General features: G+C 34.8%; 3 protein-coding genes and 1 non-coding gene across 5 annotated transcripts; 3 read left to right on the top strand and 1 right to left on the bottom strand.

Annotated features, from left to right (window-relative positions):
• The first annotated feature begins 462 nt into the window (after window positions 1–462).
• Window positions 463–5,482, top strand: LOC142524570 (uncharacterized). Its single transcript, XM_075628611.1, has 10 exons — window positions 463–712; window positions 869–1,253; window positions 2,410–2,654; window positions 2,910–2,994; window positions 3,114–3,299; window positions 3,373–3,540; window positions 3,643–3,858; window positions 4,401–4,572; window positions 4,873–5,044; window positions 5,130–5,482. The coding sequence occupies exons 2-10, from the start codon at window positions 900–902 to the stop codon at window positions 5,221–5,223; spliced, it is 1,692 nt and encodes a 563-aa protein (XP_075484726.1). The 5' UTR covers window positions 463–712; window positions 869–899; the 3' UTR covers window positions 5,224–5,482.
• A 489-nt stretch (window positions 5,483–5,971) lies between these two features.
• Window positions 5,972–12,970, top strand: LOC142525361 (uncharacterized). Its single transcript, XM_075629636.1, has 11 exons — window positions 5,972–6,257; window positions 6,659–6,746; window positions 7,209–7,502; window positions 7,792–7,950; window positions 10,162–10,302; window positions 10,413–10,469; window positions 10,654–10,792; window positions 11,842–11,946; window positions 12,036–12,223; window positions 12,463–12,504; window positions 12,715–12,970. Exons 1-11 carry the CDS (start codon window positions 6,133–6,135, stop codon window positions 12,856–12,858), a joined length of 1,482 nt encoding a protein of 493 aa, XP_075485751.1. The 5' UTR covers window positions 5,972–6,132; the 3' UTR covers window positions 12,859–12,970.
• Window positions 12,971–13,992: 1,022 nt separating this feature from the next.
• On the bottom strand, window positions 13,993–19,086 carry LOC142524380 (putative apyrase 7). 2 transcript variants are annotated; one of them, XM_075628341.1, is made up of 3 exons: window positions 18,866–19,086; window positions 15,522–17,666; window positions 13,993–14,795 (listed from the first exon to the last, which is right to left on the bottom strand). In XM_075628341.1, exons 2-3 carry the CDS (start codon window positions 17,515–17,517, stop codon window positions 14,482–14,484), a joined length of 2,310 nt encoding a protein of 769 aa, XP_075484456.1. In that variant the 5' UTR covers window positions 17,518–17,666; window positions 18,866–19,086; the 3' UTR covers window positions 13,993–14,481. The 2 variants fall into 2 exon arrangements, with proteins under 2 accessions (XP_075484456.1, XP_075484457.1); XM_075628342.1 differs by lacking the exon at window positions 13,993–14,795 and adding an exon at window positions 14,802–15,422.
• Window positions 19,087–22,528: 3,442 nt separating this feature from the next.
• Window positions 22,529–22,601, top strand: TRNAK-CUU (transfer RNA lysine (anticodon CUU)). The gene has a single exon. It is a non-coding gene; the product is annotated as a tRNA-Lys (tRNA).
• The last annotated feature ends 1,305 nt before the right edge of the window (window positions 22,602–23,906 follow it).

Raw genomic sequence — 23,906 nt, 5'->3', positions numbered from 1 at the left:
TTCAATTATTTCTAATACAAATTAAATAATTTTGTAACTTGTCCGATTTGTTTACCCAATATAAGATCCATTCGACATTTTTCTCGTGACCATAAAAAGTAGGTAGATTGAGTTGCAATTTTAGTGATTCGTTTGAAGTAAGGTCAAAATGGTTTAGCTCGATTAGGCTGCGGGACGAGGCCAAGTTTTTTTTAAAAATATATATATAATATAATTTTTATTATTTTTTGTGAACATTTCATCAAGACACTTGCTTTATTAACTGTGAAATATTTGCGATCATACGTCAATCAATAATAGCTCTACAAATACTCTCTTATGCCTAGTAAAAGATTGATGAATGGATTACCCGACCCAGCCCCATGTGTTAGTCGGATCGAGTTCGGGTATTATAATTGGGTTGGCATCGGATATCGGGTACCCGACAATTTCGTTTTAGAAAAAATAGAAAACGATTCCTAAATTCCAAATCTGTAATGTGTTGGTTTTTTCAAGCAATTTTTCTCTCCGTCTCGCCCACTCCACAGCTGGACGCCTGGACGCGTAGCATCACGCCATTTCCTTTCTTCCATGCTTCATAGTGGCTAGGGTTTTTAGTTGAATTTCAATCCTTGCTTCTCCCACTCCACGGCTGGACGCAAACCAATACTGAAGCAGAGGAAGACGGACGCGGACCAGCAGATCTGTCTCGCGGCCTCCCTTTAGCATCTGGGTTTGCTTCTTCCTCTAATTTTGGCATGAAATTTATCTGATTTCTACTATGTATAACAAAATAATATAAGGCAAATGTTATATATAAATATGAATTTGCATATATTGTGGTAATGGATGAGTGGAATTATTTAAAGTGGTTACACGGTTGATGTAGGAAGTAAATTTAGAGAAAGGGTATTGGTAAGATGAAAACGAAACGCGAGGACCTAGAAATTGCTGTGGATGAAGAGGGAGCTGCAAAGAAGCAGAAGCTAATTGAGCAGCCCTCGTTCCAACTTGCATTTGAAAATCCGCTCCTCCCGCTTGCTTCTTATGATGACGATTATGAAGATGAAGAGGATTATAGACGAGGTCGTGGTGGGATTGAGCTTGCAAATATTGGCATAGAAGATGATCAAAATGGACACAATAATAATGAGGTGGGCGATGAGGAGGAAGAGGACGAAGAGGATGGAGATGCTAAAGGAGGCCATATAAAGCGCAATCGCACTGTTGAAGTAAGAAGGGACTGTCCCTATCTTGACACTGTTAATAGACAGGTAATAACTAATAATAGATTGGTTGTCGCTCTGGTTATCAGGCATATTCTGTTTTGGTATAATTTGGAATAAGTACCCGTGGTTGCGATTGATTTTCAAAGTCATAGCTGTAACGGGGTGAAATTGATTATTATTAAAACTATCAGTATTTAAGTATCTGCATGCATAAATTTCTGTTTTTGATGAGTTTGTCCGGTGCACGATACTTTATCATATTGCATTTTATATTCTACCTTCTTGGTGTGTTTATTGTGTATCAACGCAGTAAAATAAATGAAAAATCACGTGAATTCTTTAAATGTCTGATTCCTTTGTTCTTCAAACAAAGATGTTGATTTTTTATTTTTTTTGAGAATTAGCTTTCAGGCAGTATCTGGTGTTTCGTGGTTTTAATTTTAAAATTCATGCCCTTAAAGTAGTTTTTAATATATTTCTTTCATTGTTTAAATACATACTCTTAAGAATTTCTGTTGGGACCTAGATTTGGTTCAGGTTTTAAGAAAAAGATATTATCAAAAGGTTTCTCAAATCCTACGTTTTTAAGTTGAGTTGGAAACTTTTTTATCTGTGAAAGCAAATAAAGTACTTGGTGATTGACTCCAAACCTTGAAAACTGGTCGCTGTTGAAATTTTGGTAGAGTTAGAATACATTGTTCTGTTAGTTTTGCCTTTTGCCAGGCATGAATTCAATTATGGATTGAATGGATCTTGTTTTGTTCTCAGGATTGTTGCTTCTGACCAAACTAAGATCATCTTCATCTCCTTGAGTTCAGAAAAGAGTGTGCCAAACTATACTTTAGTCGTGTGGTTTTCTTTTACTGGCTTGTAAAATGCCAGAGTGTACTTGAGTATGCATGGATTATTGACCTTTCGAGGATTCTAACAAAAATGAATATGCAGCATTGGTCCGACGAACTAAGAAATTGAAGTACAAACAAAGTACTTGAGTATGCATCGATTATTGACCTTTCGAGGTTTCTAATAGAAATGACTATGCAGCATTGCTCTAAGTAATTTGTTTGTAAATCAATTTCTTAGTATTTCGTCACATTCAATAAATGCATCATTTAATGGTATGGTTTACCATATAACTTCTGTAGTTTGCTATCTGTGGGCAATTTTTGTTTCTGAAATCAAATTCTTTTTATGTCTCCAGGTTTTAGATTTTGACTTTGAGAAGTTTTGTTCGGTATCTCTTTCAAACTTGAACGTTTATGCATGTTTGGTTTGTGGGAAATATTACCAAGGAAGGGGACAAAAGTCTCATGCATATACTCATAGTCTTGAAGCTGGACATCATGTATACATCAATCTTCGAACAGAGAAAGTTTTCTGTCTTCCTGATGGATATGAAGTTATTGACACATCGCTGGATGATATTCGGCATGTTCTCAACCCAAGGCATGTTAGTTACATGATAGATTTCTTTGATTATACTTATTCTATTCTTTCTATGGGGCTTCATACCACCCTAGTGTGTTTCTCCAACTAAAGGGTGGTGTAATTTTTTGGAGCAAATTTAAATTTAAAAATATGGAGGTTTTAGTTTTATGTCCAATTATTCTTTTCCTATTTTATTTGGAATTACAATTCTTTTCGCCTGTCATTTTGTATTTTCTTGGATTCATCTTTTGATTTTCCTGTATGATTTGACAGGTTTACAAGAGAGCAAGTTGAGCAGATCGACAGGAATAGGCTGTGGTCAAGGGCACTTGATGGTTCTGATTATCTTCCTGGAATGGTATTTAGCTTCCCTTTTTTCTGTGTTTTTACCTAATCATTTTTTTGCTGTCCTGCAATAATTTTTTTTTTTTGGGTAATTTTGAACTTAATCTTTATTAATTTGTGAGTTATTTGTAGGTGGGGTTAAATAACATCAAAGAGACCGACTTTGTCAATGTTACCATTCAATCTTTGATGCGTGTTACTCCACTGAGGAACTTCTTTCTTATCCCGGAGAACTATCAGAACAGCAAATCACAACTTGTTCATCGATTTGGGGAGCTGACACGAAAGATCTGGCATGCAAGGAACTTCAAAGGACAGGTTTGATTGTGCATTCATATTTGACGAATTTTGTCAACTGCCTGCATTTCCTTATTATGCATGGATTTCCTAGGTGAGTCCACATGAGTTTCTCCAGGCAGTTATGAAAGCTAGTAAAAAACGATTCCGCATAGGTTCTCAGTCTGATCCAGTTGAATTTATGTCATGGCTTCTTAATACAATGCATGGAGATCTTAAAAGTTCAAAAAAGAATAGCAGCATCATTCACCAGTGCTTTCAGGTTTATTTTGACATTTTTGGCTTCTTTTCTTCAAATGAAATATTTGTCCTTTTCCTTTTTCTTGTTTACCCTAAATATTTGTTGCATGAATGTTTCGTGTAGGGGGAACTGGAGGTTATCAAGCAGATCCCTACTAAGTTTATTGCAGGGAGGAGAGATAATGAGGACAGTCAGAATAATGAGAGTGGACAATATGGTGGGAATGACGTGGATAGAGTAAACCTGGAGACAAGCAGAATGCCTTTCTTAATGCTTGGGTTGGACTTGCCTCCTCCTCCTCTGTTTAAGGACGTAATGGAGAAAAACATTATTCCACAGGTTTTATATTTAAATTGATTTTATTGCTTGAGCATTTTTTATATGATCCTGAACTAGAGGCCGTATAATTATTGAGATAAACATTTAGGAATTGAAAATTGAATTAAATTCTTTGTTTTTTAAGTTACTCTTTGATCTGTCGCATTGCTTTTTTGACACAAATGCTAGAATTTACTTTTGTATTCCTTTTAGCATGCCATCTGCTTGAGCTATATCCCCTTTGCATATTTTTACTGCACCAAAGCAATATTGGGGTCTTTACTTCGTCTAATTTGATTTTTTTTGGAACAAATTGTCTACTTTGACTTGTGATGTTAATGTTAATATAAGGCCTAAGGGCCAGATTGGGTGTCTTTTCTTTTTCAACCAATGAAAATATGCTTGATTTCTCTACTGGTTGTATAGTGATGCATCTTTTTCTATGGACTTGTTACTATAACATCTCATCTTGCTTGGATTGTGTAATCTTACATATTGACGTATATTTCCTTCGACAACTTGTAGAATTTGAACTAATCTGTCATTTAAATTATGGTGTCTAGGTTCCACTTTTCAACATACTCAAGAAATTCGATGGCGAGACGGTGACAGAAGTTGTCCGGCCTCGTATAGCTAGGATGAGATACCGCGTAACGAAATTACCACAATATATCATACTGCACATGCGTCGATTTACGAAGAACAACTTCTTCGTGGAGAAAAATCCTACCCTTGGTGAGTATTTATGTCCCGTCCTGTTAACAAAGCCAATTTTCGAGTAACGTGTCTCAATTTATAATCACTGGCTATAACTAATACAATGTTAATTGTATAAATTTTGCATCTATCCTGTCGGCTGTGGCCTATACTTCTGCCTTCATATTACTAGTACAAGTTCCTTGTATTTCTGCAACCTTTTGTTTCTTTTTTTCCTTCTTGTGATTTAATTCGTTGGAAGAGAATATGCCCTCAATCTATCTTTTTGGATGTTTGGTCATCAAGCGGATTCCTGACTAGTTTGTTCTGGTTTCTTAGTTAATTTCCCTGTGAAGAATCTCGAGCTAAAGGATTACATCCCTCTACCCGCCCCCAATGAGAATGAAAGGCTACGCTCCAAGTACGATTTGATCGGGAACATTGTTCACGATGGCAAGCCAGGTGAAGGATCCTATAGAGTGTTTGTGCAGCGGAAGTCGGAAGAACTATGGTACTATTTTGATTGCATTTTGTTTCATACTATAGAGAGAACACTAAGCATATCCAGTCTTTTAACTCATCTCCTGCCTCCCCAGGTATGAGATGCAAGATCTTCATGTTTCTGAAACTTTGCCCCAAATGGTTGCACTTTCTGAGGCATACATGCAGATATATGAGCAACAACAATGATCTCTATGGTGGCCCAAATTTTTTCTTTTTTTGGTTTGTTTTGTCCCATCGACGGATATAGCCACTGCTATTCGCTAAAAAAAGTCTAAATCCTCGTAACCTTTTGTATTATTAATGTTTCTGGTTACATGCCTATGTATGGATTCTTCTTTTTTCATTTTTCATTTTTTTAATTTTATATGGCAATCAAACCTGTATACGTTATCTTTTATTACACACTGAGGTAATCTTTCACGTAAATACAATAACCTGCAAACCACGAGTCATTTTATGTGATAGGTTTACTCAATAATGTGTTGGTAAGGAGAATTCAACACGTGATCAGTAATCAAACATTTATTTATTTCATCAACTCGAATATCTAATGTTACAATTTTTATTTTTTAATTAAGAAAATACGCCGCCGTTATCTTTTGTGCACAGGTCAATGTAGTAGTCTATGAGTCACGTTGATCATTTAAACTTTATTGTGCAAGTTTTGTCATGCATGTTCAAGTAAAAAGACAGAAATAAGAGAATTCAAACACAAAATCTTTCGATAAGTGTACATATGTTCTACCAACTCGGTTATTTCTGAGACTAAAATATCATTAATTTAATATTATTACTAATTAATTAAGGAATTAAATGAATGAGATGTTCTAGTCTATTATTTGAATATAAAAATATGATTGTTAATAATTAATAGAGCTGAATCATCGTCCAATCCTTGAATACCTGCCACATTTAACCCACTTGCTTGACCAACATTCCAGATCCTACCACTAAAACGACATCGTATTATCAGGAAGTGCTCACGACGTCGTATGTTCACCTCCTCTTTTTTGGAAAAAGCTAATCCACTGTTGAGTTTATATAAACAAACGGAATCGACATTTGTCTCTGTATTACCCGCTCTTTCGAGAATCCATGGGAATGGCGATTGCTCCCTTTTTTGCATTCATTGTTGTGCTTCTGTTGATCTCCGCCGCTGATTCCAGTGCAAATGCGGAAGGAGATTTCGATGTTCGACGACATTTGTCAACTGCCACCAGGTAGCTTACTGGAATTCTGGCATTGCATGATTGTGGAGTTTTCAGTTTGATATTTGCTGATTTTGGCATTTTTTTCCTGGAGAAGATCGTGCTTTTTTGTGTGAAAAAGTAATGATGTTGGTCAGTGGATTTGTTAGTGTACTCCTATGGTAAGGCGGACTCCTCTGGCTTTGTGGAGAACGTTTTTCAAATGTCGATTACGTTGGCTCGTAATTGGGATTATTTGTTTTGGTGTTAAAATTTGAATTAAAGGAGTGGTTTTGTTATTTTGATTTGATTTTTTGGGGTGGGGATGTTTCTTGAAGCAGCTTCTGATCTGGAAACTTTCCCTTTTTTCTATTCTATCCTGGAATATTTTTTTTTTTTTGGTAAATTGATTGACTTTGGTAACTTCTATGCAGATATCACGTAGCTAAGGAGATTTCTAAGAATTCATTTGTGCCATCAAATTCTCTTGATCAGTGCCAACCTATTCACTTGAACCTTGTGGTAATTCTCCTTCAGCTTTTTCAACTATTTTTTCAATTAGGATATATTTTACCTAATTAACGATGTCTGCATGCTGCAAAATATGTGCATTTTCTTCATTTTTTTAAAAAATAAATAAATATGCACACATTTTCAAGTTTTAGCTTTTGTTACGATTACATTCTTTTTTGGTACATTATCTGCGAAATGTATTGGGCCAGCACATTGCTGTAATGACCCTAGTTTGGTTATTTAGGTGTAATGCTAAATACGCCAAATGCAGTGGTTTGACTAGAGTATTATATTACCTTATTTGACTTACCCTTCGAAAGGATTATGTTGTACTATGTGATATTGCTTGCTTTATAGATTAATATTGAGAAATGTACTGGTGAAACCACTTTGATGAGTGGATGTGTGCTTTTTAGCACTTGTATTCTTGCACTTTTACATCAGCGTGCGATTCCATGGTTGGGTTGGCAGGCAAGACATGGGACCCGTGCTCCTACGAAGAAAAGATTGAAACAGTTGGAAGCTTTTGCCGCTCGTATAGAAGCCCTTTTGGGAAAACTGAAGCAGGAGAAATCATCTGTTCAGTATATTCCCACGTGGTTATGGGGATGGAAATCTCCTTGGACAGGAAAGCACAAGGGTGGAGAGTTGATCAGTAAAGGAGAAGAGGAAATGTATGAGTTAGGTGGTAGAACCCGAGATAAATTTCCGGAACTGTTTCATGAGGATTACCACCCTGATCTATATCCAATTAAAGCCTCTCAGGTTTGTCATTAACAACTCATTTAACTATGCCACTGGCACATGAAACTTGTAGTTGTATTCAGTTGTGCCATTTGCAATGTATTTTAGTTTCTGCTGCTTGCAGACAGGTGGAGAATCACATGAAATTATTTTAGTACTATTTAAACTCATCCCTCCAGTCTTGTTTTGTTTTCTCGGCGTACCATTCCATTTAGTTTTCTGAATAGCATCTGCTATGAGTATGTTTGTCAGTGCCTGTTCATTTAATGGATTGTTTCTGTAGGTTACCATTCATGTGTTCTGTTTATAGGTTTCCCGAGCCTCAGCTAGTGCTGTAGCATTTGGAATGGGGCTGTTTAGTGGGAAAGGAAATCTTGGTGCAGGACGCCATCGAGCTTTTGCTGTAACCAGTGAAAGCCGTGCTAGTGATAGAGTCCTGAGATTTCATGATTGCTGTCAAAACTACAAGGTACAGATTATTTCATTTAATGAAAAGTTTTACATTCAACCATTAGAATATGTGGATAGTACAACTACCCTTTCCAAGGTCTAGCATGTAAATCTAGATATTTCCATGCTTTTCAAAAATATTTTTGTTCAAGGACAGAGAACTATAGCTAATGTAATTGAAACGAAGGAAATTTCATTTTTATCCATTATAGTGCTTTTCACCTCGTAGGTTTAGAAGTTCCCGATTCAACTTTGGGATATCGTGTGTTTCCTTTAAAGTTATCTGGTTTTACTCGAACCATGAACCACACAACATTTCAGAAGACACTTTCTGTATTAGTGTTTTAAGCCAGCATGATAACTAAGGCTAATCACGATTCACGGTCCGGTTAGACAGTATTTCAATTATTTTAAACCAAATTGCCATATACGGTTCTGTTTCAAATATTTTTTAATTGTGGTTCTTTAATTAAAATTCAATGCATGGTTTTGGTTGGTTTCGGGCGGTTTTGAGCTATTATGCGTTTTTTTTAAAAAATAAAGGGGGAGATCAACAAGTAGAAACCAAGAAAAGATGAATTCATTTTTTCAGCATGCAATTAAACAATGTGAGTAATAAATATGACGCATTTCAATTTTATAAAAAAATAAAAGCATAAATGAATTAGTTACAAAAAAAACCTAACATTAGATTATCATTAAAATTCATTGAATGCCTAAAAAATATAGTAGAATATTACGCTTATAAGGGATCGAAGGATTAATTGGAGAATAATGTTATATATATGTGTGTGTGTGTGTATATATATCAATTCATTCCAATGATCATTAAGACATCAATAAATTTTGGATGAGTCTGGATAAGACAAGGATAATATCATTGCTAATATTGAAATTTTTTTTCAGCCTTATTTAGCACCTAAAGTTAAATTTCCACTCATATTTCATTTGTGTATATAAAGATGTAAATGAGATTTACTTCGGCCTCAATGGAGTTCAGGTCTTAAATAAGTATTGCAAGAGTTGAGAAGCTATCAAAATTTGAAAGTTGGGAGGAAATGACGACTAATAAAAGAATTAGAAACAAGTGGAAAGTAAGTTTTGTTTAGTAACTTAGATTTATGTTAAATATAAAATTACAAACATGCTAGGATCATTATTAATAAAAATAACTAAATTTATTGAATTATATGGGGTTTTCTTCTTCAAATTACCACCACACCATTGCATGTGGTGCGGTTTGAGAATTTTTTTGAAATTGCAGTTTTTCAATTTGAAAAAAATGGATATAATGGTGTGATTTGGTTTGGTTCGGTCGATTTGAGCGGTTTTTGAGAAACTTTTATAACCCCTAATGGTAACAATGAATTTTAACTTAGTTGATTGATGATTGACCACATCATGAAGTAGATTTTGAGCTGTAGGTGTCATCAAAAGCATAGGATGGGATTATGAAGGCAAACTTTGTAAATTATTTATAATCCTAGGTTCGTTTTGGATGAGGTTTTGTATTTAAAAGATGGATTTCAAGTTATTTTATTTCGGGAAGATAAATTGTAAGCAAATGAGAAGGAGAGAAAAACATATGTTCCTTCATATCTTCCCTTCATACAATGTTCAGTCTTAAAAAGAAAGAAAAAAGTCTAAAAAGGTTAGAAGTTACAATCCCACATGTACTGGGATTTAAATCAATCAATTCCCAAATTGATGCAATTATTAATGAGTAAAAGTCTCCTAGATTTATGAACAGAAATTCATTCTAATACTATGTAAAATTATAAGTACATAAATGGTGGGAGAATAATTTGAAATCCATAATTCAGAAGTTCCCAAACAAACAGAATGAGTTTGGATAATAAATTTGAAATCATTTGGTTTCATATACCGCGGTCCGAACACATCCCTGGAGTATTTCTTTAAAACAATGTCAGCAGTTGAACTTCTTTAATACTGCTTATGCTAAAATGTCTGCTTTTTCTTGGACTTCATCTCACAAGATTATTGGCAATTTGTACTTTTGCCCCACCTAATATAGTTGATGATCAAGGGCTCAACTCCTCATGGGACATGGATTGCTTTGATTTCATATATTTGATGGTGAAATTATTGTCATCACTTTCAAACTCAGGAATCAATGCTCAATAGGAAATGATTAACTAGCTATTGTAGGGTTGTTTTGACATAAATTTTGACTGGTGTTTAAATGCTGTCATGTGCTTTTACGTTTCAGGCTTATAGGAAGAGTCAGGAACCATTTGTTGAGAAGCTCAAGGAACCCATACTAAATGGAATAACTCAAGATCTAGCTACTCGTTGGGGTTTGAATTTCACAATACAAGATGTATCATCACTATGGTTTTTGTGCAAACAGGTAACAGTCTTTTTTTCTTCTTTTTTATGTTTAGGGGTCCACTAAGCCATTAAATAGTTGTTTTTCTAGAAGAGTTCCATTGCAACTCTTTTATGGTTGATTTGAACCAGGAAGCATCTTTGCTAGATACAATTGATCAAGCCTGTGCACTTTTTAGTCCATCCGAGGTATTTACACTTTCTCCCGTTTTATCATGAGAGATTAATTTGGTTTGATATATGTACTTTCATTTAAGAATCTGGCTGCTTGACTTTATTATGTTTTTCTATCATTTGTATGTTTATCATAATTCCTCTAGAGCATTATCATGAAAAATCCGTAGTTTATCATGACGCTAATTTGTGCTTCTAGGTCGGTTTGTTGGAGTGGACAGATGATCTGGAGGCATTTATTCTGAAGGGCTACGGCAATTCATTAAATTACCGAATGGGAGTACCATTACTTGAAGATGTTATTCAGTCGATGGAGCAAGCCATCAAGGCTCATGAAGGTGCATTTTTCTCCTTCTCTTTGACCTATTTTTACAATAGGAGGTGTGGGACTGGATTTTTAGATTATGTGCAAGGATCAATTCATCTAAAAATTATTGTGAACTAGTAAAATAATAATCTGTATCATCAACAAAAGTTAGTTGGCATTTGTGCACTTTGATTTGTTTGAGGCATTTGCTGATTGAGCCACTTTTTACCCATCAAGGTGTATGTATGGTCTTTTTTCATAAAAACACATCTTATTGTATCCAATCATCAGTTATTTAGGTTTTGTCATTACAATTGTTCCAGACAAAGTAGTATCTTAGCCAACATGTAGGATCTGTGGCCCATAAGAATGCGAGTGCTAGTGATACACTGTTGCTGTAAGCTAAGTTTGGAAAACAAAAAGAAAGTTACATTACTCTAATCCTCATTTTTCTGTAATATTGGGAAGTTGAGAGTTCGAGTTATGATCAAGGAACTGGATTTTATATACAAGGTGAAATATTAATTATGCATCCTGCCTTACCTTCATTCTTAATGGAGACTTTGTCGAAATAGTATCATTGAATGGCTTGTTTGTGGAACTGCATTTTACCCAACGTGGTACATATTGGAATTGGCTTACTTGAGTAGGATGCAGTTTCTTTGTCTTGAACTGGAAGGATGTAAGAGATCATGAAGATTCATTTTGCAAAATAGTGAATTGATTATGTAGGCATTTAAACAAATAATCCAAGTTCCATGCTTCTCGGGTATCCCCTCTAGAATGTGCTTATAATCTGTTGCAACTTGCAACATTTCTGCTTTATGAAACAGTTTGATATCCGTACAGAGGTGGTCCCTGCATCCCTCTAGTCACATGTTTTTCATGTAATATGTCAAAATGCTGGATTAACGCAAGTAGCATGTGTTTTTCAGAACCCAGTTCCAGAATTCCATTTATACTAGACATTATCGCTTAAGTTCTTTGTCAAATCAACAATTTCCAGCTATTGGAGAACAGTTTTATTTATTTTAGTGCCTTTCCTTGTATTCATTTTAGCCCTTTTCTTCTACTTTGTAGATGCGATTGCTCATGGAAACTATGAAATGGCTCGACTGCGCTTTGCTCATGCAGAAACTTTGCTTCCATTTTCCTGTTTGATTGGGCTATTTCTCGATGAATCTGGTGAGAATGTCCTGGAATTTTTTACATGTTTAACCTTTTCTTTGGGGTTATTTATTCTTGAGTTACCTGATTATCTGTCATATTTTCAGAGTTTGAACAAATACAAAGGGAACAACCTCTACAACTCCCTCAACCCCCACAGAAGAGAACCTGGCGTGGCAGTACAGCTGCCCCTTTTGCTGGAAATAACATGCTAGTTCTGTACAGCTGCCCATCCAACAACTCAAGCAAATACTTTGTGCAAGTACTGCACAATGAACACCCTATTCCAGTGCCGGTAAGGTTGTCTATATCCTATGAAATGGCATTTTAAAAAGGTCCGCTATTTTCAAATTGTACATTTGTGCTTTTTTGTGAACATGATACAAATCGCATCTTGAAATAATTCTTATTTGACCATTATTTTCACTCCTCTACTGATGGAATGATGCAGCCTTTATAGTCTTGCCTTCCAACTTAATTGCTTCTACTTGTCTTGAGCATTGGAGTGATCCATCTTTTTCTTTTTGTGCCAAGGGTTGTGACAATTCTGACATTTGCCCTTTCGAGATGTTTAAGGTATGATTTCTTTGACTTCTAAATTTAGATTTTGCTCCAAAGAATGATCATAGCAGCCAGACTTTCGGTTCTGGTTTCACGCACTGAGCATTTTCTATTTTATGCATGTAGATGAATGATAAGTATTCCTACGCAAATGTGGGATGTAAGATCTGAAAACTACTTGTAGTTCTCAATCCATTCACAAAATATAACCTTCTATGTGCGCAGGAAAGGATAGCTGCTCCTCATTTAAAGCACGACTACAATTCTCTTTGCAGCATGGACTTGACGCAACCAGAAAAAATCGTCCCAACCAGTAAGTTTACACATATACTAAGTTGGATTTATCCTTCTAAAAAAGATGAGCTGTAAATTTCTGAGTAGATCCAGTTTTGGTATTTCAGTCCTAGACTCATAGGCAACAGTTCCCACCAACCACACATTGTATAGACAGTCTTGTTTCAGAAATTCCAGTTCCTAACTAGCTGTGAACTCTTTATTTTTCTGTGCACTATATAGTCATGATGAGAAAATAATTTATTGTAATAAATTTTTTAATTTTTTAAAACTTATATTATTTTAACATCTTATTTTATATAAAAATATGGAAAATCAATAATTAAGGATTAAAAATCTTTATGTATAGTAACACTAATAAAGTATGGTAAACCAGATTATTGAATCAACTGACTTGATTTAATATATGTTAGAAGTAAATATTTTTATTCCAAATCAATTGGCGTGAAGCAATGGGTTAAATATGATATTAACTCGGTTTTATTCTTTTCTAATTCGGACTAGGACAATCATTCGATAAAATCCTGCGTAACCATTTCATTTTCACAAAACCTCAATCCAGAAAATCTGAAACTAATTAAATCTGGTCTGATAACATGTCTAATTTTATAGTCGATATTACATCCTTTATTTTTTTAACAAATATTTCATTTGTTCGAATTCACAGTTTGATGTAAAGAATTAGTCCATGTCTCTAGACGTTCATTAACTCAACTCATTTTTTTCTCACTTTTTCAAAAACGCAGGATAATTAATTAACCATAAAATGAAAAGCATGAAATGACATGGTAGAAGAAAACAATCCGAATTATTTAACAAAAAAAAGAAGCTAAAAGAATGAAAATAAATACCTCTTAACAAATAATTTTAAATTTCATACTGGTTTATAAAACATGGATTCAATGTCAAGAATTCGAAAAATTAAATAAATGGAGAGTTGGTTTCCAAAGTTCTTTTCAAGGGCAAAGAAACATTAATTCGTCGGTTTCTGGTGGACACTATGGTATACAACAATACATGATACAGTAAACGCTGGTTAAATTTTTTTTAACACAACCAATGATTCAAAATACCTCCTTACTTTTAGAACAGATCTGATTACTCGAAAAACTTTTTAAACTACTCCGAAAACCCAAGAATTTGGAAATCCAAGCAGGAAAGGGAATGCGGATGCTGAAATGAAATGAAAGTATACAGATTCCCATAATCTAAAATTAAGAAGTTCCATAATAATCCTCGGTGTACGTCTAATATCTCCTTCAAGAATTTGTTAACAATAAAAAAGCCTCAACTTTCTCATACGGGTGGTGCAGTTCTCAGTCGCCTGCAGTCATGTTCAAAGCTTCACTGGCAAGTTGGATACAGTTGAGAGATCTATTTTGTCTATTTACAAAATTAAAATCTTGCTTACAAGAAAGAGTTTCACCCATCTAGCTTCATACTTCCTCAAAATGGTTGCCAAGGCCCGCAAAAGTCGGTTCAAGCCTTTTGTCGTTCATCTTTTGTTTCGTGTGACTAGAGTCATGTCATCTATCTACATCCATGACGAGGATCAGGCATGGTTGCTGACCATTTCTAACCGCTCCAGACCATTTCTAACCGCTCCAGAGAAGCAATTCCATTGACTGAGAAGTTACAATGTGCTCATGGAATAGTTGCAGATATTCCAAAAATATTTATGCCTTCAAAAGAATCATTTTACATCTTGACCATTCGAGCATCAGCGACGGAAGAATTAAGATCTTCTCGAGACTGGGATCTTCTACTTTGGAGACGCATTTGGCTACCATGTGGAGTCCGGTATGAACTAAGATTAGTGTTGTCGAATTGCATCTGTCCTAAACTGCCGGATGAATAACTATGCCCTACACTGCTGGACGAAGAGTATAGTGATGGCTCAGTAAACTGGATGCCACCACCTTCACCACCACTGAAACCAAGTCCAAAATTTAATGGTCGTTGTTGAGAGCTGGCAACTGTTGGACTCAATGGCATCTTAACCCTTCCATCCCCTGAAACATTTTTTTTAGAAAAACATAAAGAAGAAAAATATAGCCCAACTCACCAATTACTTTTTTGCCAATTTAAGATTAACGGAGGAAAATCTAGTTCGAATTAAATTTAATTGATGATTATCCTTACCTTAGATAACTTAGATAAACTTAAATTAAATTGATGAAGGACAAAACTTAAAACAAATAAAATTTTAATTTATTAAATTTCCGGACAGAAGTTGCACCAACACGGTCAAGTACGGTTGGATGTAAACTTCTGCTACGCATGCATTGCAGTGTGTCACATGTCACTCACTATTTCCCAATAAGACTTTAAAGTGCGTACCACGCGGTCGGCATTTAATCAATATAGCAAAATTCAGTATCAAGTGCAACACGGGTTTTTGAATGATTTAAGTATTTGCATGGCTTGTTGGAATTTGAAACTGGGTTTGGATCTAGAGATTTTGTGGAAAAAGACTTCTAATCTATATTCAATTTGAGTAAAATTAAATATCAACTAGCAAAATATCTTCAGCAGAGTTGGATAGCATGAATAAAACAAGCGAATGGATATCTAATCAACAAAGAATATACACTTGAAGTATGGTTGGTAAGTATATTCTTGTTGTTTTCCTTCATAACCTAACAAAAGAAAAATGATTTTCTCCCTGTATACATTAAAGAATAAAGATCCAAGAAAATCATAACTGCTGGACAAAGTATCAAGAATAGTGGATTTACCTGTATTGATAGGACTCCAGCGCTGAAACCGGAAAGGAGCTGGAAGATTAAGAACTGATGCGGTCGTCACGCTATTATGTCTGAAAAGTGGGAGATATGACTTCCGGAAAAACTTTGGCATCCACCAATTGCCAACACAGGAAAATGCACAAAGTAGGACAAGTAATGAAGCAATCAAAATAGCAGAAAAAATATATGGATTCATCTTCCCCCGCAATAATCCATAGCCAAGAAATTTTCCCCCATATGAAAATGCTTTTCCAGCTTCAAATAACGCAACCCCAAGTGTCCAAGTAATACTTCCAGAATCAACGATTACATGGCTGTCGGTAATATGCAACCCTTCTCTCAAGAGGAGCACGACATAAGGTGCCCTGAAACAATATTGTTCGATAAAAGGCTGAGGAATGACGCTGTTTTTTGCAACATTCCATGATTTTTCACAAAATTCATGGCCCTTCTCTAATACATCATCTAAAGAGGCATCCGTCTTCAAGTTGAAAAATCGGTACACCACATAGAAGCCAGACAGAGCATAAAACTGACCAATGGGGCGAGGCAGATTTTCCTCAAGTGCACAAGGCTGCAGCTCACAATCCATTCCAGAACTATGATCCGACCATTCAGACAAATTGACAGCAACTTTAGCCAGTGCAGTACACTCGTCCCATTTTGGAGCTCCGATAAGCTTAATGGGAACCCCGGCCTTTCCTCCTTTACCTGATTTTTTACCTCCAATAGAAGGACTTCCGTCTTCTGGGCGAAACGATAAACATCTTGAACAGGAGTACTGCTCTTTATAACCAGACTGCAAACAAGGATGCTTAATTTCAATCTTTCCACTAACCAAATCAGCATTGGTAATCTGAGGATGCTTCTTGAGAAGATGAGCAACAGATTTGTCAAATGCATCGTTAAGCCCATACCCAGCGAGAGAATAGGCACTTAAATGATGTTTAACAGGGCCAATGCTCAATTTTAAGTTTGCATCATGGTCGTGTTTCTTTCCTTCAAAAGTGACCTGCAAAGATGAGCCACCCAAGTCAAGAGCACCGTATGTTTCCTTCTTAGGAATGGATCCTAGGACACCCGTGTGATAATTTAACGCTATCCACCCATAATAAGCTTCCTCCATGCCAGTGATAATTTTAACCCACTCCTTTTTGCACGAAAAGGGAGAACTCTTGAGAATCGACCAAGCATTATTAAGAATCCATTCGGAGTCTGAATTTGGCAGCCTGCGAACTCCGGCAGTGGCATAGAGGAAGAGAGAAGTGGTCTTATGTGATTCAGCAGGAACTTGTTTCTCAGCCCATTTGATAAGAGGATTTATTGCTTCTCTCAGCCCAGAGATATTATGCACCAGTTTGTCAAATCCAGGTTCAGTTTCCATTCTGTTGTAAGCTCGCCCTTTTTGTGTCCTTTGGAAACCTTCGGGCAATGATTTTAATAAAATAGGAGGATTGTTAAGTTTTTTGGGATTAAAAGATGCCTCATATACATAAACACGGGTTCCAGTGCTACCAGAGTCCAGCACAACATAAAACTTGGATGTCCCTCTAGACCAGTTTGAGTAAAAAAAGTGAACAGAATAAGCAAGACAGCCAAACAACAATAAACACAAGGAAATCCAGATAACTCGCACCCACTTTTTTCGACCAAATGTGACTCCTGGTGCTGCCTTCTGTTTCGAGAAACTCAATCCACCATTTTCTCTGTTCAAGAAATATGGATGTAATGTGTGGCCTGAACTTTTTGCTTCTCCAGGGTTAATATCGCCACCTTCTAGATCAACTCGTCTATAAGCAGATAAATCTTGAAGGGAAGATGAGAGTCTCATATTAGTTTTTGTCTCTGAACTGGATAAAGTATGGCCATGAGGGGAACCAGGAATAGGTGGCAATCCAGGTGATTTATATGAAACAGTAGAAGCCCTTGAGGCCGAGAAATGAGTTGCTGCATATGCAAAAAAATCTGTAAATTTATTGAATACCATGTTGGGGGAAATTTCAAGCAGCAATCCAACTCGACGATCTTTTGTTCCAGAAATGGTTGTGTTTCTCTCTAGCTAAAACACAATAGCAGACTTGTGTTCACTGTTCGGAAGTCAACAATACCAAGAACTAGTTGAAAAGAGGGCGAGTCCTGCAGAATTAAGTGGTAAGAAAAACCAAATTATTTGATGGGACAAAACATACTAGATCAATGATTAAAACAATTCATACGCAAATGGTATTAATTTATGAATCAATTGCAAAATGCTGCTTTGGAGTAGGGAACATAGTAAGTAGCAAACATATAGGATCAGGAGATTTTTTCTGCATCAAAAACACCACAGTAAAGTTAAATTTTGGTCCTTCAGAAATCCATTCCCTATCTCTCGTATCCAAATCGACATGCTTGAGAATTTCTAAAGTAGAAAAAAACTGACAGTGATAAAAAAAAAATCCTTGCCTGAGTGAAATAGGAGCCTTTAACTTCTAGCATTCAGTATCCTATTAGGAATCTCATCGTAATTAACAAAATATATGACTCCAAAGTTACAAGAAAAAGTTCATTTTATCCTTAAGTCATATAAACATCACTGCATCTAGTACCACCCTCCAGCAAACAATTCGTAGCTTACAATAAATAACCTCACTCTGTCATACTTGAAAGAAGATTTCCATAAACAGACAAGAGCTAGCCTCATGATTTTTATTTTTGAATAAAATGTTCAAGCTAAATTCTATAAGCCTAGCTGAATACACAGGAAGACAACATAACCAGATCAACTTATTAAAAAAGCCTGACGGAAAATTGTCCATAATGCTATGTTAGTGATAGATAACTTTAATTCTACACAACTGAACTCAACAAAATCTCCTACAAGTAGGTCCGAAATCACCAAAATAGTTATGTCCAGCCGATTATCGAGAAATGATAATACTCATATCCTCATAGAATAAAAGGTATAAATTTTTTAAAGCCCCTCCTCAGGACCTCAACTAAATTCTTTAAGCCCCACCTGGTTGCAATCCCACTCCATTAACACCTTAATTTCATAATTTGTAAGAACAATAAACATCAGAATCCACACAGCAAATCACACATTCCCCCATCAATTTCCACAATGGAAAACAAATTGCACTCCAGTAATTCACCAAAACTTCAACATTCAATCCGATTCCGAATCATAATGATCACCCAAATGGGACAGCCGACAGCAAAATAAAATTAAAAAAAAAAACCGCATATCTTCAAAGCCAACCACGATAAATTACTCGACAAAACATGAACACAAATCAACGAAAACAGTCACCAGATGATATATAATCATCTGGGTAGCCAAGATTTTCACCCACCGTCAGATCATAAGGAAGCTTGAACACAGAAGAAAGACTGCGCCTTGTGAGGGAAAATCCATCCTTTGGATCCAAAATTGAAAATGGGATTTCTATTTTCAGACGAATCGAAGAGACAAAACCCGACAGCCTCTCTTGGGTTTGAATTTGTCACACCCAACACAAAGTCTAAAACCTTTTCTCATCAGTTTTCTTGGTTTTGTTTCTGTTTTTGTGTTTTTGGTGATGAAGCACACCATTCTATTAGGTATGTATATATAATTTATTAAATCCAATAATAATATTTTTAAATTTTAAATTTAAATATATTTCATTGATAATTAAAAATAAAAAATATTATTTTTTTAAAAAAATAAAAAAAATAATTGTATTTTAGTGCTTTTTTAAGTGAGAATTTGATTATTTTAGATAGTTGAGAATTAATTAAACTAAATATCGATTTTTTTTCTTTTACTTTATTTGAAACTCTGTCATTACATGTCTATATATTTGTCTACATAATAAATAAATATCGATGTCCATTGAAATTATATTTGTAATTGAAAATTGAAAATTTTCATTTATGAGTTATGGTTTTGATTCAATTAATAATTTAATTTAAGATAAGAATTTGATGTCTATACATTTATTGCATTTAAAATAGATATTTTTAACACTATTTTCTCATTGGTTGAATTGTATCTATCTATTATAAAATTAAATATGTAAAAAAAAAAAAAGAGATTATAGGCCGAACATAATACAAGATTGAACTGATCAAAGTAATTTACAAATAATTAGTTATTATATGAATAATTTAATTGTGTCAGCTAAATTCTGTTGCATTGAAATTTTTTTTGAGTAGGTCTCTTGTGAGACGTTCTCACGAATCTTTATCTATGAGATGAGTCAACCCTATCGATATTCACAATAAAAAGTAATACTCTTAGCATAAAAAAGTAATACTCTTTCATGGATGACCCAAATAAGATATTCGACCCACGAAATTGATCCGTGAGACCGTCTCACAAGAGTTTTTGTGTTTTTTTAGAGTTTCATTGAAAATATTAATTGTATTTCACTAAATCATTTATACGTCATAATTAATATTATATCCTTGTCAAAAAAATTAGTATAAAACAATGTAATAATTGTATTTTAAGTATTAAGGGAAAAGAAGGAAAAAAATAGAAATTTGGATCACGAAAAAATTAATTTGTGTGATAAAAAATAAGTTACATTATTAAAAGGTCAATATCTATTAAAAAAATTAATTTTTGTTGGTATTCAGTTTTGGAGGAGAATTATTATAACTATTATTTTTTGGAAATAAATATTAAATTTTTACCCTAAAAAAATATTTTTATTTACCTTTTAAAAGTAATTCCGGACAGGTAGCATCAACAAAATGTAGTTATCCTCTTCTTTTATTTATTTATTTATTTATTTTAAATATAGTCAATACCCCAGCAAAGACGTTCCAAGTGGTGTGTCCTAAATTAATTATTTATCAAGAAAATTGAGTCAAGCAGACAATACATTGTTCAGTTGAATCAGTCTCTGCCTAAGTTTCAATAGTTTTGATGTGATCCGGACGAAATAGATGAGTCGAGTCGGATGCTCCACCGAATCTACTATCAAGATATTGAGAAAAATAAGAGCAAGACGTCTGGATTAAAAGCTTGCTTCCCGATATAGATGTGAAAATCTGCAACCAAGAGAGTAACCACATGAATGGGCGCCAGAGGGATGTCCGACGTGACCACTCTGATGCTTAAGTCAGTGAATAACTCGAGCAAGAAACTAATGTAACCAAGTGATGGTTGTGAGATTGGTGTGGAAGGTGAGTAATAAATGCACAATAAATGAGTGTATTCAATATCTGAATAGAGAGTAAATGCAAAGAGTGAACCTGGTATTTATAGCAGGAGATGCAATGATGACCTCGTTCTTTGTGTTGATCATTAATTATAGTAGGGCGGCTAATTATACCATATTGTTCTGACATGTCAAATCTCATATTAGTCACATCCAGCCTACTAGATTTTGTCAACCACTTGCATTGATGTCAGAGATAGGTCGGCCGTCCACACCCTACTTTGTCGGCGTAATTAAATGTGACACGTTTATCGAAGTGGCCCGGGTAAAGTGCCTCTCAGGCATTTACATGAGAGCCCGGGCATCCAATCGCCCGGGTAGTTTAGGTCCGGGTGTTCCAATGACCCGGTCTCTCGACTGGCCTCTTCACATATATTTCCTGTCAAGTCACTCCAAACGTCCCGGGTAATTTGAGATCTAGATTTCTACACAGACTATTTTATTGACCCGGGAATAGTCCATCCTCCTAACCCGGGCACTACCCATGGCCCCGCTTCATGGCCCGGGACATCCCGGGGTATCAAATTTCAATTGCTATTGTTGTTTGCTCCCTCCTAATCTATCTAAATCGAATCGACATTAATTTCGATATCAATTATAATATTGAGAGAGTATCATTTTAATAAAATCATAACTAGTGACGTTGATGTAACTTTTAGATCGATGAATTCGAATTTGTAATAACAAATCTAATTGTTTGTATAAATCAACTTAACAGTGAGTTTTGAATATCAATAACTCATCTTTTTAGTCAATATGATGGATTTCAAATAGTTTTTCAACGTAAAATCATTTCAAATCATATTCGATTAAGATATTGACAATAGTGATTATCAAGAAAAATCCCAACGATGAACAACTTAACTCACGAAAAATAGTGAATCCATTGAAAGTAGCAAATCAATGACATTGCTTTGTACAAATTATGTAAAAACGATATAAAATCAACAAAGTGGTATATTATTTTAGGTAGAGATATGATTACATTTAATTTTCAGAGGTCTAGGTCTCAAGCAAGTGGGAATTTTTACTAGTCCAAATCTTGATTTATTAGCCTTACCTTATGGCATTAAAATATAGCATTGACCGTATATGGTCTATAATTATGTTTTAAGTACCACAATCGAGAATGCATCAGCTAAATTGTCTACCTAAAACAAAGTTACCAATATTAATATGGGGTTTTTTTTTTAAACCTCGGTCACCTTTTTTTAAAAAAAATGACCTCCTCAAATATATTAATAATCACCCGATGTAAGATTATCCTATCATATTCTATTATCTACTTTATTTATATATTTATATATTATTAAACTTAAGTATATCATACTAACTAATTTTGATATGTCAAAGTGATACCAATTTTCTTTTATTACAGTTTTACCTTTTATATTATATGTTAGCTAATTTTGCTGTTGTGAGTTTATTGGTAATTTTAATAGATTCAATATCTTTTTTCAATTTTTTCTTTAATTTATCTCAAATTTCAAATTATCTCAGTACATCTTATTTAATCTACGAGTATCATATCTTAATAAAATTATATATTTTTTACACACAAAAAAACTATCAAACACAAAAAAAAAAAAAAAAATTAATATACGTGTCACGAAATGCTAGTATATATTGAACGTCGAACCATATCGACTCTAAACTAGTTAAATAAATAGTTCGAGACGGATATCGAAATTTAATGAGCCTAAATACGCATTTGGAAGTTTTAAAAGCTCTACTCAATCAAGGTCGAGTCATTTATTGTAATAGATATTTAGTTTAATTATTTTGAAAATTGAATTTGAAGAAAAAGCCCGTCTAGCTCAGTTGGTAGAGCGCAAGGCTCTTAACCTTGTGGTCGTGGGTTCGAGCCCCACGGTGGGCGAGTTTTCATGTATATATATTTTATACTAATTCTCAGTTTTAAATTTTGCTTGATGTTTATATGATATAAACAGTATTATTAGTACATGTAATTATAATAATTTTATATATTTATAAATTTAATAACTAGTTATAAAAAAAAACTTGTGTGAGACGGTTTCACGGATCGTATTTTGTGAGACAAATATCTTATTTGGGTCATCTATGAAAAAATATTACTTTTTATGCTAAGAGTATTACTTTTTATTGTGAATATCGGTAGGGTTGACCTGTCTCACAGATAAAAATTCGTGAGATCGTCTCACAAGAGACCTACTCATAATTATAGAATTCAATGACTTAAAAGAGAAAATATAAAATAAATAATCAGATATGTATAAGTAAAATTAAATCTAGCCAACCATGTATCTCCTTCCTTCCTCCATCGATCAACAATTATAGAATTCAATGATTCAACGGATAAACTTTATACAATTCAATGAACCAACCAAGTATGAATAGGGATGGCCAGTCAATTCCATCCTCATCTTTATACTCGTTGTGATTTGGGTTTTTTCGGGCTCATCGAACCCAAAATCACGAGAATCAAATCCATATCTTCACTCCCATTTTCATTTCAAAAATACTAATGAAGGAAGATGGGGATGGCCCCGAACCAAAATTTATTATTTATCTATTATTATTATTGACTTTCGTATTATCATGTCAGTCGATGGATCCATCTACGTATAATCGCGGTACCCGGCGGCGAGGACATCAGCGACAGCATTATCCGCCCACTGAGTCCCGGCCAGGAATGTAAATGAGCCGAGCCGAGCCGAACAGTATCAGGCTCGGGCTCGGCTCGGGCTCGTTACGAGCCTTTGGTTTGAAGCTCGGGCTCGGCTCGTTCGGAAGTTATGAAGCTCGGGCTCGGCTCGAGCTCGGCTCGAAAACCGTCGCTATTAGCGACGGATTATTTGAAAAACCGTCGCTGATTAAATAAGCGACAGTTTGTTAGCGACAAACTGTCGCTATTTGCGACGGATTGTTTAAAAAACCGTCGCTGACTAAATCAGCGACGGTTTAGTTTCCTTTGTTTAATATGCGCGGTTCATCTTATTACTTCAGCATGAACTTATTTTTCTTATTTTTTTACTTCGTCAACATTGATATGCCGAAGTAAAATATAATAAAAAAATATAGTGAAGCCCGTGTTTTTAAATATACTTCGCTTGTGTTATTACTGAAGTTATTGGTAATGTATTACTTCGTAATTTATTATTGCCGAAGTAAAATTCGATTTTTCTACTAGTGTTATAACATT

Source organism: Primulina tabacum, chromosome 14 (assembly GCF_025594145.1).
Source record: "Primulina tabacum isolate GXHZ01 chromosome 14, ASM2559414v2, whole genome shotgun sequence".
Taxonomy (NCBI): Eukaryota; Viridiplantae; Streptophyta; class Magnoliopsida; order Lamiales; family Gesneriaceae; genus Primulina; species Primulina tabacum.
Note: the sequence above shows the minus strand (reverse complement) of the source record. Positions and strands in the feature narration are given on the sequence as shown.

What these genes read in the sequence shown, in the direction of transcription:
- LOC142524570 (XM_075628611.1), top strand. Translation starts at nt 900, where the DNA reads ATGAAAACGAAACGCGAGGACCTAGAAATTGCTGTGGATGAAGAGGGA. An exon ending in TTGACACTGTTAATAGACAG is followed by an intron (nt 1,254 to 2,409) that starts GTAATAACTAAT and finishes TTATGTCTCCAG; the next exon opens with GTTTTAGATTTTGACTTTGA. An exon ending in CGGAAGTCGGAAGAACTATG is followed by an intron (nt 5,045 to 5,129) that starts GTACTATTTTGA and finishes CTGCCTCCCCAG; the next exon opens with GTATGAGATGCAAGATCTTC.
- LOC142525361 (XM_075629636.1), top strand. Translation starts at nt 6,133, where the DNA reads ATGGGAATGGCGATTGCTCCCTTTTTTGCATTCATTGTTGTGCTTCTG. An exon ending in CATTTGTCAACTGCCACCAG is followed by an intron (nt 6,258 to 6,658) that starts GTAGCTTACTGG and finishes ACTTCTATGCAG; the next exon opens with ATATCACGTAGCTAAGGAGA. An exon ending in CACTTTTTAGTCCATCCGAG is followed by an intron (nt 10,470 to 10,653) that starts GTATTTACACTT and finishes TTGTGCTTCTAG; the next exon opens with GTCGGTTTGTTGGAGTGGAC.
- LOC142524380 (XM_075628341.1), bottom strand. Translation starts at nt 17,517, where the DNA reads ATGGTATTCAATAAATTTACAGATTTTTTTGCATATGCAGCAACTCAT. An exon ending in CTGGAGTCCTATCAATACAG is followed by an intron (nt 14,796 to 15,521) that starts GTAAATCCACTA and finishes AAAATGTTTCAG; the next exon opens with GGGATGGAAGGGTTAAGATG.